The sequence below is a fragment of the Sitodiplosis mosellana genome, unplaced genomic scaffold, assembly GCF_009176505.1.
Source record: "Sitodiplosis mosellana isolate CC-2019 unplaced genomic scaffold, AAFC_SMos_1.0 Smas_scaffold_3, whole genome shotgun sequence".
NCBI lineage: Eukaryota > Metazoa > Arthropoda > Insecta > Diptera > Cecidomyiidae > Sitodiplosis > Sitodiplosis mosellana.
This window is the reverse complement of record NW_022595246.1, coordinates 2562548-2580973: the sequence shown is the minus strand read 5'-3', so window position 1 is coordinate 2580973 and position 18426 is coordinate 2562548. Positions and strand designations below refer to the sequence as shown.

At 36.9% G+C, this 18426-nt stretch overlaps 1 protein-coding gene across 29 annotated transcripts in view; it reads right to left on the bottom strand.

Moving 5' to 3' along the window:
* The window catches only part of LOC129566488 (cAMP-specific 3',5'-cyclic phosphodiesterase), a 144800-nt gene that overhangs the window by 17467 nt on the left and 108907 nt on the right, over window positions 1-18426 (bottom strand). For 6 of the 29 annotated variants that reach the window (XM_055442481.1, XM_055442475.1, XM_055442476.1 and 3 more), the window contains exons 3-4: window positions 3982-4158; window positions 62-100 (exon numbers count right to left, since the gene is read on the bottom strand). In XM_055442481.1, coding sequence (XP_055298456.1) covers window positions 62-100; window positions 3982-4158 — 216 coding nt within the window. Of the gene's footprint in view, window positions 1-61; window positions 101-3466; window positions 3512-3981; window positions 4159-9456; window positions 10392-13501; window positions 13720-18426 lie in introns of those variants that run through there. The other 23 variants (XM_055442500.1, XM_055442471.1, XM_055442473.1 and 20 more) reach the window with 10 other exon arrangements.

Sequence of the window (18426 nt, the reverse complement as noted above, 5' to 3'; positions counted from 1 at the left end):
TTTAGCAGGACAATGGAACCGAAAACGGAAAAAAAAGAAAAGAAAAACTCTAAATACGTACGATCGCTCGGCTAAAACCTGTTGCTCTTGCTCTTTAAACCTGAAATTGTAACACGTATAAAGATTTTTTTTTAAACGATGGTAGACTTTTTGTTCAACTCGGTTATCATTCAAACAGAGAAAGACATTATATACTTTGTTTGCTTTTGTTTTGTTTCAAATTCAATTTAATTAAACAGTTAAATGATTAATCAAACAGGCTTTTCATCTAGATATTGCGAACAAACTCATATCAACACCCTATACACACGCAATGCATTCAAATTGAATGCCAATTGTCAATGAAATACAAAAGAAATTAATCAATCAGCTCTATAAATTAGATATCTACTTTCATTCGCAATTTGTACACGCTCAAATTCATCTACTCTTATAGTAAGCAGCTAGAACAAAAGTATTTTTTTTGGGATGTTTTTGGTTATTTTTTGCTTTCAATTTTTCAGTTTTCAGGCTAAACAATGGCAACTATTCAAATGGTTGTGGTGTTAAAAGCGGGATAAATTCACGCGGTTTCGAAAAGTTTGCAGGTGTTGAGAGTCGAGACGGAGGAATTCAACTTGAGTCTGAGGGTCTAGTCGTTGAGCGAGAAAGAAAAATGAGTGCTAAAGCTAATCAAAGTTGAAGCTAAAAACACAATGCCAGACGGATATTTATTATCCAGTGGAGAAGTTTCCATATTATTCGTAACTTTTCTCGCCCATTCTCATTGGGTACGATTATGAAAAATGGCCAGTTTAAAGTTGCAAAACGTTTTCAATGGACGGTTTTTTTTTTCATTTTTTTTGCCATCTTTTCCCATTTTTCTACAATTTTTTCCAAAGAAAACACAAAAGAGTCTGGCTTACGGCCGACCATTTTTTGTTGCTCCCCCAATAAAACCGAATTAGTTGGTTGTTTACAGTCGTTTCGTCAAGGGGGAAAAGAAAATGTTTGCAGTCTTCTTTTCTTTCCACTTCAATAGCAAATATCATATAATAATAATACATTGAAGGCAATCAGAACCACTCATGGGTAAACATGAGGAAATTTCGCTCCATTCGAACTGTTCATTCATCATTCGATTTGGCGGCGGCGTTGTCGAGGGAAAACACGTAAATTTGCTTTTATTATGTTGGTTTGGTAGTTTTATTTCCGAAAATGTTCAATATGGAAAATTTGTTTACCACGAACATCAACATTGACTTTACCGTTTTACTAGCATTAACTCGATTCCACTTCCTATAGATACTTCGTGCAACATTTCAAATCACGTTATTAATTTTCGTTTGCCTGGCGATAAATTGCGATAAACTATTTTCGGGAACGAACAACCTTTTAAGTTGTGCTTGAACGGTTTGCCGACTGCAGATAGAGCAAATTCCACAGCACAATTTTGTAATTCGTTGAAAATTGTGTTATTATAATTTTCATTTAGCTATTTTTATTAGCATTTGAAAATAAAGTGTTCAGCTTGAATTATATATATAAAATGGTGGACAGGCATTTGTGAAAGAATGTATATAAATTGGTCGCGTGTTAAACCACTATTTACAAATGGAAAAACGAAAACTCAGACAGACACGGGGAATACATTTATGGATGAATATATTTACATAAATAGAGTTATATAGAGAGTTAGGTTTCGCGGGACTTAGAACAAACACACCGAAAAAAGGGATTTGTCAATTTTCAATACAACAAGACAAACCCAAAGTAAACTGGCAACTGCAGGAAGGTGAGGGTGGATGAAAAGGACTTGCACAACAAATTGCTGACAAAAATTACAATATCAATAACAAAACGATCAAAAAAGTTGCTTTCGATCGATGACCGAAAAACAAACGAAGAACAATTATATTTTACAAAACGCAACACAAAATAGAAATATGTTTGGTATAATTTTCTGGTCTTTCGTTCGTATCTGTATAAAAATGTGGGAAAAATTCTAGGGAAAGTCGGTCAAAAATGGGAGATTGGCCAATTCGGTTTTGTTTTATGTACATATTTTTGTTGCTGTTTCAATTGTACGGTTTGTCGGTTGAATGTGTGTGTGTATCTTCAGACAACCAGAGAGTTGCACCCTTTGCCAATTTCGTTCGCATTCCACAAATGTTTCATATTTTATGCATATTTTTGGAAAAAGCATACTGTGTATTTAACGAATGGACACATCAGTAATAATTGAAAATAGTAATTATTGTTCTGTAAATTCCATTTTTGGCTTCAACCCTTCTTGTGATCGATGTGCGAACGATGAAAAACAATTCGATGTCATAAATTGTGTGTAATATTCATGGAGAGAATTTTGTTCCCATATGAACCATTTGCGGAGAAATTCAGTGTATAGTGGAGATGTGCGGAGTTCGGCGGAGATTCATGGCTACTTAGATGTATATTGAACAATAGAAATGTGAATACAGCAAAGAGTGCTGTTTCGCTCACACCAGCGTATGTATGGTATCTCCGCTGAACTATATTTCTCCGCAAATGGTTCATTTGGGTTGTCGTTAAATTTACATTAAAAATGCATCAAACGTAGTATTGGTTCGCAACATCACTTCCACATATGTATATGAAAAATCGATGAATAATTACACGTAGCCATGCATTCGTGGATATCATAAATACTGTGGTGTGATCGGTATGGGAATTATTATTATTTGTAGTATGCCTTTAACCGTTTATTCGAAAATGCAAACATAATAAAACCGATGAAGTGAATGCGAATTATCCGCAATCGGAAATTTGGATTTTATTTACAATCTCGTCGATTAATTTTTCGAATACAGCCTGAAGTTAATTGAATGCAAAATACAAAATACGAAATAAAAAATGTGGCCGAATATGGCTGTTAATAGATGAATGCCAATGTTGCGCATTGTTTGGATGAAATTGCATCAAAATGCTGCATCATTTAACATTCTCAATATTATTTCAGTTTCGAGATTCGTGCAAGCATTTTCCATACAAACTTCACCCACAATTGATGGCCACATTCTTGCATTCGAATCAAAAAAGAAAATTATCTCTCAATAAAGCTCAAAATTATAATCATCCCATTACTACGAAATTAGTTATTATAAAATCGTTGTAACAAACCATTAGGGGGAATAAACAAACATTAACACGATTTCTAATCAAAACGCAATGCAATGAAGAAATAAAGAGAGAGAGAGATAGCGAAAAGGAAGAGAATCAGTCGTCAAATAAATTAAATCCATGTATCCAAACAAATTGTAATAAGTGGCCAATTTAATTTGGAAATGGAATCAATTGTAGCGGTAACATTATGTTATCAAAAGAAAACACACACCAACGAAAATAGTTCAAACGAAAATAAACAAACGAGAGTTAATTATAGAAAAGAGTGATTAGAACACTACCGAAAACACATCAGATTATTAATTTCAGGTAAAGAGACACTTACTCTTCACGTATGGGTGCAACATTTGCAACATTGCTCCGACTTTCCCTATTTTATTTTATTTTTCATTTCATTTTTTATTCATGTGGTCAATGCAGGTTTGTATTTTTGATCAAGTTTCGATTGGTTTTGTTTCGAATTTTGATAAAAATGTTTTTTTGTTTTGTGTGTATAATAAGTAACATAACAATATGAAAGACATAGAGAAGAAAAAAAAAATATAAATATGAAATACATTTTGATTAGAGTGGAAGAAAAGGGGTCAAAGTACTAACTAAAAAAGCAAAAAAGATTTTCATTAGATTCGATAAAAGAGGTATCGGGGATTTGGGCATTTATTCTGTTTTCCCTTAATTGGATTTGTTTTTCATCTTCGCAATGGGACTGCTCCAAGGTTTTTCTAAATTTAATTTAGCTGTTGTTGTTTTTTTCTTGTTTTTGTTGCCGATTCGATTGGTTTTTTTTAAAACTTTGTTGAGAGAAAATAAGGGGATGTATAGTATAAGACAATGGCTTACCTTTCGCTTGCAATGCTGGAATTTCGAGACATTGATTTTGGCGACATTTCAAAGTCGGAATCGGATCGATAGAGAAATGATTCACGGCGTTGTGGAAGATTTTGTAAAACAAGACCCGCGCTCGGCGAACCACCTTCCAGCGGTGATCGTGCTCCCTGTCCATTTTCAACATCAAAACTGTATACGAGAAAGGGGAGGAAAAAAAATCTCATTAAAATTTCGTTAAATTTGGTGTAAGGTAGAGAAAATTATTTTTTGTTCATTCGCTCGTTGCGACGAATAGCTCGAATTTCATGTGTTGATCTGTGTACTAAGCACATTATTTGGCATGTTAAATTGCCATTTTGATTGACAAATGGCCAATGTTTGCTCCGTTGAAATTGCAATTATTCTGTTTTTTTTTCTCGAAATGAACGAGAAATGTGTAATTTCGTCTATTGCTTGGTTGAGTCAACAAAAGTGTGACATCATAAAAAAACTCTTTTCGAACGTTCGAAAAGCCATTTCAGACTCATAGCTGGTTTATGTCAGCTTTATATGCATGTTTGTGGCTGTGCATCATGTGTGTATGTGTACACAAATTGTAATTGGATACGAGCCAAACTGATGTAAATGCATTCTCGGCTCACAAAAAAAAATCAATGGCTAAGCTTTGATTCGTATGTAATTTGTTGTGATTTACCACTAGCCATCGTCTCTCTATCACTCGACGTCAAAATGTGATTTTAATACTACTTCTACATTGATCTCGACCTGTCTCGCGCACACATACACCATTGCTGACAGTTAAATGTCCTCATTTTCGTCGAACACACGCTTCCCACAAAGGCGCGCGCGGGCGCTCATATTTCGGAAAATTCACAACAACTCACATGACATCGATATATCGTCATTTCGAAAACATTCTGTAATTTTTCGCTGTTTGTTTTTCTGTTATTTTATTTATGACACAACCCAATTGAGCATCCCGCTCATCTTTCACCAAAAAACAATTCGAGTGAAGTGAATAAAAATAGTGAATCCGTTAATAAAAATCGATGTTTTGAATTTTTCGTTCGAATTTATGACATTTTGACGCGATACAGAAATGTAAAAATACCTTCGTTCCACTTGCGTGTGCCGTGGCGCCCGAGTCATGCTGCTGATATTTTTAGTGGCGGTCGAAACAGAATTTTTCGACTAAATTGGTCGAAAACTACTTCATTGACACAAATCACAAGACCAAATAGCCGCATTCTTCGAAGAAATTCTAAATGGTTTTTTGTGTAATTAATAAGGCCATTTGACATATTAGATTTGTTCACGTTCGTTTGCATGAAAATACCAGAATCAGGTGATTTGCTTGAATCGAAATAAAAAGTTAAAACTGATGAAGTGAAAAAAAACCAGAAATATAAGAGATTCTCTGAAGCATCATTCTTGATTCATTTGAGGTTTTTCAAGCATTGACATTAAAAACAAAAGTTTGAAGCGAGAATGAAAAAAGGCAGCAGCAGCAGCAGTAACAACTTCAACCAAAGTGTGGTTAAATGTGATGAAACCCCATTTTCAACTGCATCCAACTAGATTGACGTCATTTAAATGTATATTTCGAGCGATTTATTTTCGCTTTTAAGCAAGCTATAACACAGAGATATAGACAATTATACAGAATGGCAAACATAATTAAATTACGGTGTCAAAACTATTTGATTCAATAAATCACATCCGAGAGGGAAAGAGGGATAGAGAGTCCGGAATTTACCTGATTGCGCGCTTATTCAACTCAGGTTGGCTCGTGGCATTTGGTTCAAATTAAATCGATTTTCACCAGCATTCGTTTAACAACCAAATGACAAAAGCGTGAAATGGAATTTAAAAAGTGGGAGAGGGTGAGAGATGCTTTTTATTGGCAAATTTAATTCAATCCAATTGTAAAATGTCAGCATTCATTTTTCGTTGTGATTCCGTCATGCATTGTTCAACGATCAAGCTCATCAAATTTGATTTGAAACGACGACGGCGACCAATTTCTGTTTGAAATGTGTTCACAACTGTCGACTTCTTCTGATTATAATAAGCCAATAAGAATTCGATGGATTTATGGCCGTACACTTGAAAGTAAGTGGAGTTTATTTTTAAATCGATGAACCAACATATTTAATTACATTGAAGTCCAGTGCTTTTGGTTTGGAATTATCACAGAATCTATGTTTGATGTATTTAAAGAATTGATTTAATTGGACCCAATTGGAAGGATGAAAAAAAAACATCATGTTAACGGACTATGGAGTCTGTGATAAGAGCTGAAAAATGGAGGCTATGAATTAAAAGCATACCAACGACGACACTCGAATAAACATTTGTTGAGAAAACATCTAATGAGTCATGGATTCAAGCACTCCAGTTCTTTCGAACGGATTCGCCGAATTGTGTGCGTCCTATGCTGTAAGAATAGTCTATTACGACTTTTCAGCAGGCACTGACACGACGTAGAACTAAGTTCTATAATGGTATTATTATTACTGAGCAACTCACTCCCCGAATATATATGGAAGCCGCAATGCTAATATACTTTTCTTTGTGAATTCGTCGCCTTGCGAATTATAAGAATCAGCCAAAATGAAAAATCTAGAAGGCCAGCTAGTGTGTGTGTTTGAGCGCGGCAGCTAGCTGTTACGTTCATATATAGATATCTCACTCTAACAAGAAAGACGAGCGAAGCGACAGCACACCAATACACAAGTGATCGTGTGCGATGTGTGACTGTAGTGATTTAGCGTGAATCATATCTGTTGTAATAAACAACAGAAGTCATGGATTCGGCGGTGGTAGCTCTTGTTCTGTGGCAAAATCGAAAAAATTGTACGAAATTGCCATGAATTAAGAAAATGGTTTGAAATAGAAAATGTATACGACATTATTTTCTAAGCACAAGTCAAACTAGACACAGAAGTTTTGATGAAATAATTTCATTACATTAAAGCGTTTCGAATTGATACACACAGCAGACAAGAGCTAATATCACGAGCAAACAGTAAAACTGCTGAAAGAGCGATGGTATTCCGCATCGCATTAGTGCGCTCTGTCAAATGGAATAACTGGCACACATTTATTTGTGAGCGTATGCCTTTTGCCAGCTCCAATTGTAAAAGTAACGGGTAAAATATTCGATGCGATTGTGGGTTTTACATCGTGATAAAATATCAATCTGTGGGTGTGTGTGTGTGTGTGTGTTAAAAGTTTTGGAAAGAACATGTTGTGAACTGAACTGAGAAGAGAAAGAGAGAAGGGTGATTGGGTAAATTTTTCAATATATGGAGCAACGATTCGAAAGATACCTTTATTATTAAATTAGTTGGAAAGATGATTTTTCTTTAAGAGTGATGTGCAAAAGACCGTGTATGCTCGAGCACGTGTATATGCCAATGGTTGAAATTTCATATGTTTATATCTGCATATTTATTGTGTTTGCGTCTTATTCAGTCATTCTGTTCATCGACGTTGCCGTCGTCGTTGTCGTCGTCATCGTCGATAATTGTACTTCATTTGACATTGATTTCGCCCGCACATGATTATCGCACAACAGCGCACAACGCAATTCGAAGGCAACGCCAAATTGAAATGGCTGAAAAGTGAATTGGTTGTCTAGGCTGGAGGCTGGTATTAACAGCATTTTGCCTTTTGTATATGTTTTTTAGATGATTTGTTTATTCGCCCAGTCAATGCTTGACATCTTTTCGATGGTGAAAATAATTGCGTGCACGTTGTGCGCTCATGTGGAACGAAATAAAAGCATAACCAAATTCATTCGTTTTCTCACACTCTCCACTTCTTCGATTTTATTCAAGTATGTGGAACGACAACGATGCTCCACAAGCGAGCACACACACGGAGAGAGAGAGAAAATGATAACAATGTATGCGCCGAGTGGATTGAATTGGAAAACTCTCTCCCAAATACAAGGAAAATTATTAAAACGGAGGAAAAATCGATTTAACATAATGCCAAAGTAGCGAATATGTGAAACAATGCGCTCTTCTCTCACTACTCAACTCTCAGACTCTTCGCGTCTTCTGTCAACTCAATTTTCATTTGTGTTAATATTGCTCATAAAACATAGACGCTTTTTTATCGGATTTTGCAATGCTCTTTGAAGCGTCTCGCGCGCAACAGCTGCATATGTCTATAGTGCGAGAGAGAGTGAGAGAGTGAGAGAAGGACCGAAAGTAAAGAAGGCGTACGGAGGAACAGGACAAAAATAGACATTATTATGATCGATGGAAATTATTAGGAGATTGAAGAGTTAACCTTTTTTGTCGAAGCAACGTAAAATGAAATGAGCGCAGCCGACGAATACAATGATCATGAATATATGAATAAAAGAATACCCGGCCGAATGAAAGCCGATTATTGCAAGCTATGTTAACCGGTACACATATTCAAAATCACTGTATGCTTTTTTATCTATAATCACGTCTTCTTTTAGAACAGTTACAATTTAGACGGAACACTTGAAAAAGAGGCAAACTTGTACATTGTACTGTGTACCGTCCCAATAAAAAATGCACACAGTGCACAGTTACCAGCATTATATACACAAATCGGGCGCATCTCAAGTTTATACATTGCTTCGCATTTCATTAAGTATTTAGAATGGAACAATGGCAACGAAAAAGCGACCGGATACAAAGAGTTTTCTTTAACATTTTGCACTGTAAATCGCATAAAAAGTGCTCTTGCTAAGAGTGGGAGTGTGTCGTGCGTACACCGAATAAAAGTGATTTCAGAGTGGCGTACGAGAGTTTTAGAGTTTTCTAACGGCAAACCATATTATGTGCTGTCGAGTGGAAGACGTACACGATGTCATAATGTCGATGCTTTATTCAAACGCAAAAGTTTATGGAGCAAAACAATTGAAAATGTCGACGTCGACGTCGACGTCGACGACGACGACGATGAGAACGACAACGATAGAAAAAGACGACGACGACATTGATGACGACGAGCTGAAGTACCACGAGACAGAGAGAGAGAGATACTTAATGAAAAACTGGGACTGCGAATCATTATCCATTAAAAAGCAAACATATGAGCACTTAAATGCGATACACATAACTTTTGCCACTCACTTCAAAATTGCTACCGCTTAAGCGGAACTTATATTTTACTCTCATTCAGCTCACAATTTCGTTGTCGTCGTTCTCCTCCTCCTCTTCCGTCGCACCACACAATTCTTGGTTCACATTTCAAAATCGAAAACTTTGCTCAAAACCACTGAAATGGCAACGGCTGCGGATGTGGTGGCGGCATGGATACCGAGAGAGAGAGAGAGAGCACAGAAATGTACTTTTGTACACTTTCACTACATAAATAACATGAGTTATGGCATAAATAATAACATTGTTCGTTTTGTTCTGTTCTGGCTGTTGTGATTAAGATATACACACTGTAAGGGAGAAAGAGAGAAAGAGGATGTAAAATTGAATAGCAAACCTTCCAGTTGTTCGACGCCGTGCACCGGCTATGGTGGTTCGAGAGCCAGCGAACCGTCGAATTCGGCCGCTCGACCGACGATGCTGTTGCTGATGCAAGCTGTGCTGACTGCCCGTCGCTCGAACACCGTCCGAACTACGGCGTCCATCGTGCACAGTTTCTGAGAATACGGATGTTGATATGGTGGATGCGGTTGAATCGCCACGCTTTTTACCAGCGATAAATGAACCGCTAGCGGCATTACCAACACCGCTCGATGATGTTGTTGTTGCTGATGAATCGCTGCGCGAAAACATTGAGTGACCCAATGACGACAGTTTATCCTTTGACTCGATTAACGATTTCTCTTGATCATCGTTGCTGAGCGGAGGTGCACGACGCCGACTCCACCGAATTGATCGTAAGAATGCAAATATCAAAAAGAATGTTGCAATCATAGCACAGCCACCCTTCGATCGATGATGATCAATTTCATTGTATTGAGCTTTGCGTTGGCTTGCGCGCAAACACGTTTACACACTTCACTTGTTTTCTTTTCTTCTTCTTTTTCTTAATTAGTTTTTTTTTCACTTGTTTGTCACCGCTAAAAATATTCAAACGCAAAAATTGTATTCCGTTGTATGTTTGATTTGAGTTCCGTGTAAAATGTTTTCATGCGACCGACTTCACCCAATTGTCATTCAATTTTGTCAATTTGTGCATATTTGTTTTCTGTTTTTGCTTCAAATCTTGTTCTTACACATGCACACGTAAAAATAAAAACAAACGCAATCACTCAGTCCCGCTCATACAATTTTGAATATATATATATATATATATAGAATTTTCGACTCTCTCTCTCTCTCTCTCTCTCTCGTTGCGTTGACGCTCGCGCTTGTTTTTATTTGCTTCTTTTTCGTTTCAGCTTGAATATAGATTTCCGATTATCTTATCATCTGTGAAAAATAAATTGTTTTTTGAAGTGATCTAGTTTCTTTTTCTCTTATATTGCGTTAAATCAAAATCATTTTGACGACGACGATGACATCATAATAATTTTGATGTGTGACCCAAAAAACAAACAACCATTAACAATAGAAAATTTATTGTATCATGCTCTACATTCCGACAACATTTCCAGCACACATTTCATATTTCATTCGGAGTAGTTTATTGCTGATGCACTTTACTATTTCACACATTCCACCGAGTGGCAAATACACGACGCGTCGTCACATACACTAACACAAATTATTTGTGACAACACACGGAATTTTTATTGAAATTCCAATGTGTACGTACAATCGTTTGAGAGAAATAGAAGCTTTTATTTGAGCACACAACAAAGGGCAAGAAAAGAGTCAGTTTTGATATCGGTTCAAAAACTCATTCGGTTGACAAGGGTAACATGAGCCCTGCAGTCAGTTCAGTCGTGTGGGTGAGTTAATTGGCAATGCGATGATTTGATGATTTGTTGACCTAAGCACTCACCCAATTACTTAAACCCAGTCAAGCTCTCAATTTTTCTTGCACTTTATAACGATGACGACGACAACAGCACCGACTGATCGCAACACTTGTGAAACATTTTATAAATCGATTATTTTTAGCTCTTTCTCGGCCACGACCGAACAATACAATCGGCCAACTGGTTCAACAATCGGGTGTTTCTGTACAATTGTTTACGTTGTAAACCGTTGTATGAAAATTGTTTTATGATTGCAATAAATCACAACTCATAGACAAACACAACACGGTCATTTCCGTGCTTCGCGTGCCTTTTACTACGCGCCATCGCTCTTTGTTTGTTCAGTGCGCGCCTCGCGCAATTCTGCTATAACAATCGGTTTTTGGCTTTAATAGCCGTCGCTTTTCATTTTTATCAGATAGACTGAGAAAGAGAGAGAGAGAGAGGATGTGAGAGGGCGAGTTCGTATAAATATACGATATACGACCATATTGTCTTTTGTGCGCTATATGAACAAAAAAAGTAGTGCAAGTGCAAGCGCACAATAAAATCAGATTTTTTTTATAACGTCGTTTCAGATTGAATTTATTTACACCAAATGTCATTTTTCTATGTGCATAAATTAGTGAGAATGTTTTTGTTAGCTTTGAAGCCAATCTCTTTTGCTCTTTCAAAGTTTCTGACAAAAAAAAAACCGGTTAATCCGGTGCGCAAAATAATAAACCGAATCCCTTTCGATGAATTCCCTTTGCCGAAAAAAGCAAAAAATTATTATCGGGGTTAGACACCTGCATTCAATTGAAAGTTTCGATTTTTTTCTATATCAATTTTTTAATTGCCACACACACATAATAATTGTCTGGCAAATGACCGCACCGAGGTTATGGAAACAGCAACGGTTTACGAGCAATAAAGCACGTAACCCGTTTGCTACAGGCCCTCGCGCGTTGTATACGCGTATCATCTGATGAAATATTTAGCTGTATTTTCATTATTCACGCTTTTGGCGAGTCGGCGAACCCCATCGGTGCACTACTATTTTGCAATGTTGCAATCCATCAGTTAAGCAGACAAGCATGGAAAAAAAAACGAGCAGCAATAAAAATGAAAATGCTTATGTGTGTTTTTCTACGTATTCTCGCAAAATTCCGAACGTTTCATCGCGCGCGCAGAGAAAAAACCCAATGCAGCTGAAAAAGATGTAGGAAAAGCACATCCTGGGATTTATGCGTTTGTTTTTCAGCACCGTATTTAAATCAAAATGAATTGTATTCGTTGCACAGTTTGCATTTAAAGCAGCTATTTTGTTGTTTGCAATAGAGATAAATAGAGAGTGAGCGCTCATCCCGTTCGTCCACAATTTTTTATATGATACTCTACACCAAGCAGCTTCACCTCAATCAACGGAGAAAGTTTATTTTCCCCAATGCAAATAGATGAATGAATAATTAATTAATGTTCAGCTTTTTGTTTGAGTTGTTTTTTTCTTCTGCAGTTCGCTCTGTGGTGTTTGTACACGTCTAATGGTGGCTGTAATATGCACCGACTGCATTTTGCTTGATTCCAATTCGCGGTCTACGTGTTCTTGTTTTGCTCATTTCCATAATTTCGTTTTATTTAATCGTTTGTTCTGGCAGTAGCCTAGCTATCTGCCCTTATAAAATCGGCATTCGCACAAGCCCAAAAAATGTGAAAGGACGTCATTTTGAAATTGAATTTTATTGTGGCACCTTGCAGCCGCTAAGCATAATGCATTTGGAGCAACGCATTATTTTCACAACTTTTTTGTTTGAATTAAAATCTTTTATTTATGATTTTTCGTCGGAATATCTGTGTGCTGCTGTTGCTGCTGCGCTGCTACTACTCGACTGACACTACGAAGTGACGAACCTTTTGGAATGCCTTCGGACATTTTGGAAACACAGCAATATGAAACGGGTTTTGCCGGAGATTTCGTATTATTTGTGGGCTTTTTGCGCTTCCCGTTTTTCGTTTAAATTTCTACGTAACCTTTTTAATACTAAAAAAATATTTGTTTCTAAAACTGAACCAGTTGAAAAATAGGCGCATATGAAACACGTGGCCAGTGGCCATATAGTGTTTATTTTATATTCACTCCCTCTCGTTTTTCATTCCACTGCATAACGCGGACAATTTTACTGAGTTCCGAGCTTGACAAATAACATAATCATTACACATATTTGGATCGATATCAACCGAGCCGATGAACTTAAAATCTCTCTTTCTATCTCGTTTCGATTCTATAACGAACATGAATTATTCACAAAATTCCCATTTCAAACACATACACACACCATCACCATGTGGAAATTTTTCTCTTTTTCTTTCTCATTTTATTCTCATTCTATTCTCTCCTCTTTCTTTCACTCTTCCACTTTGAGCATTCATCGTTTTTCCTTTTCGAAAATCATATAATCGCTTCATCTATTTCACTTGAATCCGATTACACCCATGTGATTTACATAATATGACTTAATTCGACTGCTGCAAAAGAGCGAACAGATGAAGGAACGAAAGAAATGCAAAATTCTGCCGATCATCGACAATCATACCACTCAATATGTATATGTGACTCACATTTTGCGTAAAAGATGTAGGATATTCTTAGGTTTTAGCTTTTTCAGTCGACGTTGCATTTTTCTCCACTTTGGCATCGCTATTTTTTACTGATGCCTGTATATTTAAAACTTCAATGCCCACTTGTATCACCGCGTTGGCTCTTGAAAATCTTGTGAACTGCATTAAAACTCACTCGGTTTCTCGTGCACGCTTACTTTCGTGGTAGGCACACTTGAACGACAAAATCAAAACAATGATTGATTCGTGGAGTTTCATACTCCCATATAATATATCAAGTGGAAATGTTTATTTTTTTTCTCTATCTCATTTGTCTGTTTGTTTGCAGATGTGAATTTTAATCAATAAACCTATCGAATTCATCAATCGAAAACACTCTCTCGATGCATGGGAAGTGCAAACGATAGCCATCGAGAATGAATGCAATGCACACAGTTGTGACGCGTTGTAATACGTTGTTGTCGTTTTTTTTTCTTCTTCTTCTTCGTTGCCACAAAGTTCAAACGTCGATCGATATCAGTAGACATGCAATCAAGAGATGCTGCAATTAAACATCAAGAGCAGTGTCTTATAAACGTCATTTAAGCTGGAGGAGGAAATAAAAAAAAGATTGCGACGGCAACGAAGAATAACTGATAATGAAGTGTGCTGCACGAGAGACAGATAGAGACAAGGAGTGACAGAGCGTGTGTGATGAGGAATGATGAAGACCATATATCTTTGCGCGTCAAGTGCAAATTGATAAAATGATTTGTGTATCGAAAGTAGAAAAATCGTCGTTTGCTTGTTTCCGACTCTTAGTTATTTATGAAAGTATCAATCATGTTGAAGTATCTCTGATAGAGCGCTCATTTTCCCAACTGATAATAATTGATGACATAAAACGAAAAAAATCGAGGAAAATGAGCCGAAACAAAAGAAAAGAAGAGAGAGAGAGAGAAAAAACAACGCCATACGTTATTATGATGTTCGACTACCTTGAAGGCCTTTATGATAATGATTTTTATCACATTGTGTGTCCGTTTTGCCACCTTAACCAATCAATTAAAGCCACCCGATTTTGAAGTGATGCCGTGCGCCAGTCATTCACGCTGCAACGTCAAACCAATTTAATCTGCGGGCTTTCAATATTACATTATTGGTTTATCGAGTCTATTTTTATGCGCCGTGCAAATGACGAAATCAATCTAGCGACGCGCAGAGAGTGAGCTACACCGAGTGCGTATGTGTATGTGTGCTTTGTGTTTCCACATTATCTCTTACTCTTACTGTGACATGCTCAAACACTAGAAATCAAATAAACCGTCAACTGAGTGAATGTGTACTTAAGTGTTGCAAGATAATTTCGTCAGACTTTATCGCCGAATTCGTTATCACACCAAATTAGAGAGAGAGAGAGAGAGAGAGTGAATAAAATGCGACGAAGAGAAAGAATACACAGCGCAAATAAACACAAACGAATGCCGCACACTGTTTAAATCGAATCGAAAATGATTATGTTTACACACGGTAGCGTTTCGAAAATAGTTCGGAATCGGAACGAATGTTGAAATGAGTTTTGTGCTCTCGTTGGGCTCAGCCCGAAAATGCGGAACATTGTTAATGTTGAAACGATTATAATTCAATTCCGTTTAACACTCTCGAGCCGAATTGTTTGTCTGCTTGGCAGTGCCAAGTTTAATTCAAACACGACTAAAACACACTTTAGCGAAAGAATCTATCGAATTGCGAAAATCCGGCATAGCGTCGAGACAAAGCGTCACCGCGCATTTAATCCCATTGAAATTGAAAATAATGTGTGTCATTGTCAGGTTCAGTTGTTTATGTCGACGACGATGACGACGACGACGACAAAGAGAGAACTAACAAAACGAACGACCCAAAATCCATGCGACAATGCAAAAAGGTACAAATCAAAGCAAAAGCAGCACACAGTGCGACTCAGCGGAATGATTGAACCGCATCTGATTCACATAAGTCAAAATTTATTTTTGTACCGTTCGGTAGGTGGAAAACAAAATGCGCACATCGGCAAAACACACACTGTTCCACACTGTTTCACATTTTATACGGTTCTAGGTCGGAATCAAGAGGTAAATTGGAACATTTGATCCTTTTTATATATATATTTTCTGGATAGCTGCTGATTTGGTATGTAAATAACATTGGGGGTGTTAGTTTGTGTGACAATTTAAATAAATCAGTTACAGCATCCAACAGCTTCGTGTTTAACGTGCAACTATACCATCACCACCGCATCATAATGTATATATGTGTGTGTGTGTCACAGTCAGATGTTGGTGGTAATAAGCGATATTTGCTGAAATAATCGGATTCAGTAGAAAATTGAATTTATGTTTTTAAGTAAACATTTCCATTTAGCACAGCAAGCCACACAAACACACATAATCCATCTTTAGCTTTTGATACACGGGCAAAAGAGACATATTTGTTTTGTTGTTCGTGAATAGTTTTTGTTGTGTATGTGAAGCAACAGAACAACAGCGATGGCAGCAACAGCATCGAAAAGCGAACAAACAGAACCAATAACCCGAACGGAACGGAACGGAACGGAACGACGAAGTGCTCGGGTTCAAGAATATATATATATATATATATATATTCGTTGCTTTTGTGTTTACACGAGCCAACTTGTACAAATATAAATAACTGGCAAACGAAATTTCTGCCATTGCTGTTCTTTTTTCTCGATTCTTCTATTTCGAATGCTTCAAAAATCCTCTTTACTTCACCGTCATTTCGAAAAATTATTATTTATCTAGAGCGGAAAAACAATCACAATCACATTTTACGATGTGAACTCGTTGATCGAGCCAAGAGTTGTGGTTTTTGTTTTGTAAATAATTCTGTCAAGGATATGTGTGTGTGTGTGCTATGTGTCCATCGAATGATTGAGAACCATCTCCCATTTCTCTTGTTCATTAAATTATTCGTGTTGACAGAGAGGGAGAGAGCCAGACGTACACAGAACGTGTGGACATAGATTGGGTTGCGAGAATGAACAGAATAATGTTTGTTTTTAATAGGCTATTCCATTCGATGGATTATGAAACCATTACCGAAAATTCCATTGCACCATCAATCGATGTATCGATCAATCGACCGACACACCGGCCAACCGACTGATGTGTGCGCACTCTCACTCGCGTTCAAGTACATCGAATTGAGTAGGAAACCATTTCAAAGCGATTATCGTCTGCAAACTCAAATAGTCAACTAAATACCAAATGATTACACATTTCAATCAAACTGGGCCTATGGTTCAAATGGAGTTTGTGCTCCATGACCGGAACCAACTTCTAATCCAATATGTCATTCACTCACTCACTCAATTTCACTCAAACACTCTGTCTGTGTGGCACACTGGCACAAGTCCGCTCTACTGAGCCCTTTCATAACTGATCCCATGTCACGATAAAAGCCACGCAACGAAATTAATTTGAAACCTTTTTGTGTGTGATGACGTCATATATGATAATGCTATGTTCCGTAAATACTAATTTTTATTCATGGCTAATGGCTTAATATTGCAAAAGGCATCCATTATGCTTTGCCATTGGAAAAAAAACGATAAAGCAAACCCATGATAGATGAAATTTATTATCCCCAGTTTCATACGACAACGTCAAAGAGAGTGAACGAGATGGAAATATATTTAAAAAAAGGAAGTGTGTTTGTGAGTGTGTCATGGACCAGGTATCGCTAATAAATGTAGTCTTTAATGTTTTATGAGCAAATATTGTGAGGTTTTCTCTGAATGCATCCATTAACAATGGTAGCCCGTAAAGTTAGATTCGCAACGTTTACATCGTTGCGCAGATACGAGCCACGCTCGATGTTTTCGCGGTATTCCTAATGCTGTCGTTTTGGGAAAATCAATTAACCTGATTTAATCGATTGACAACGTGTACCTTCGGGCAAACTATTGCCATTTCCAAAATACTCATTTAAAATAGTTTTAAATGGGATCATTTCCCTGTTCACAACAAAACTCATTTGAATCCGCTTAAATCATCTTGAAATTGTTCGTTTCCTTGATTCTCACATTTCACGAAAGAATATGGAACAATGGAATCGAAAGAGTTGGTGGAATTTCAAGTGATGTCCCAGCAGTGGTGAACCCTATGGCCTCCAAACCAACACACATACGTGAGCATTCACTGTCATATACTTGAATCATATACGAAATGGGTTTTATGGCATTCATTCCGAATAATCGTAAATGTTTCATTTTTCGCTATTTTTATTCCACCATAAAATATTTTAATTACTTATAAAGGCAATATCGGGATGCATGTTAGTTATTACGGAGAGGTGCTCTGGTGTGTGTGTGTGTGTGTGTGTGTGTAAAACTAGCAATGAAAAACTGCATGTCACAGTAATTACATCGATTTTAATATATGAGTGTATGTTTCAGTAGGAAAATGCGCCGTAAATTGTTCAAAGTGCAGATTAAATTAAAATATATCGTTCATTTTGCTGCTCAAAAACGATTCATGTGCATATATTTTGTGTTTGTTTGTCATATTTCGGGTGATTTGATCTGTTGAGTTGTCATTTTCAAGCGACCGACAGAAACACACACATCATACAACTTGCAGCAGCGGTTTGAGTAAATATTCCGTTTGAATATGATTATGATTTAAAGTCGCTTTAATGGATTTATGCGAACAACAAAGATTGAAATGAAATGAAATATTGAAACCACACACTCAAACACACTGACAACTGAATTCGTATTCTTGTTACAGTGAATCAGGCAGCTGAACTGCTTTTACTTTTTGTGTAAAATTATCTCATTTTGTCGAGAGTGCGTGGTGGTTCGTGCAAAGACTGTCATAGTTGTGCCAGTAATGATATGTGTGCTGTAGTGCTTAAAATAAGATTTGCTACCGAGAGACAGA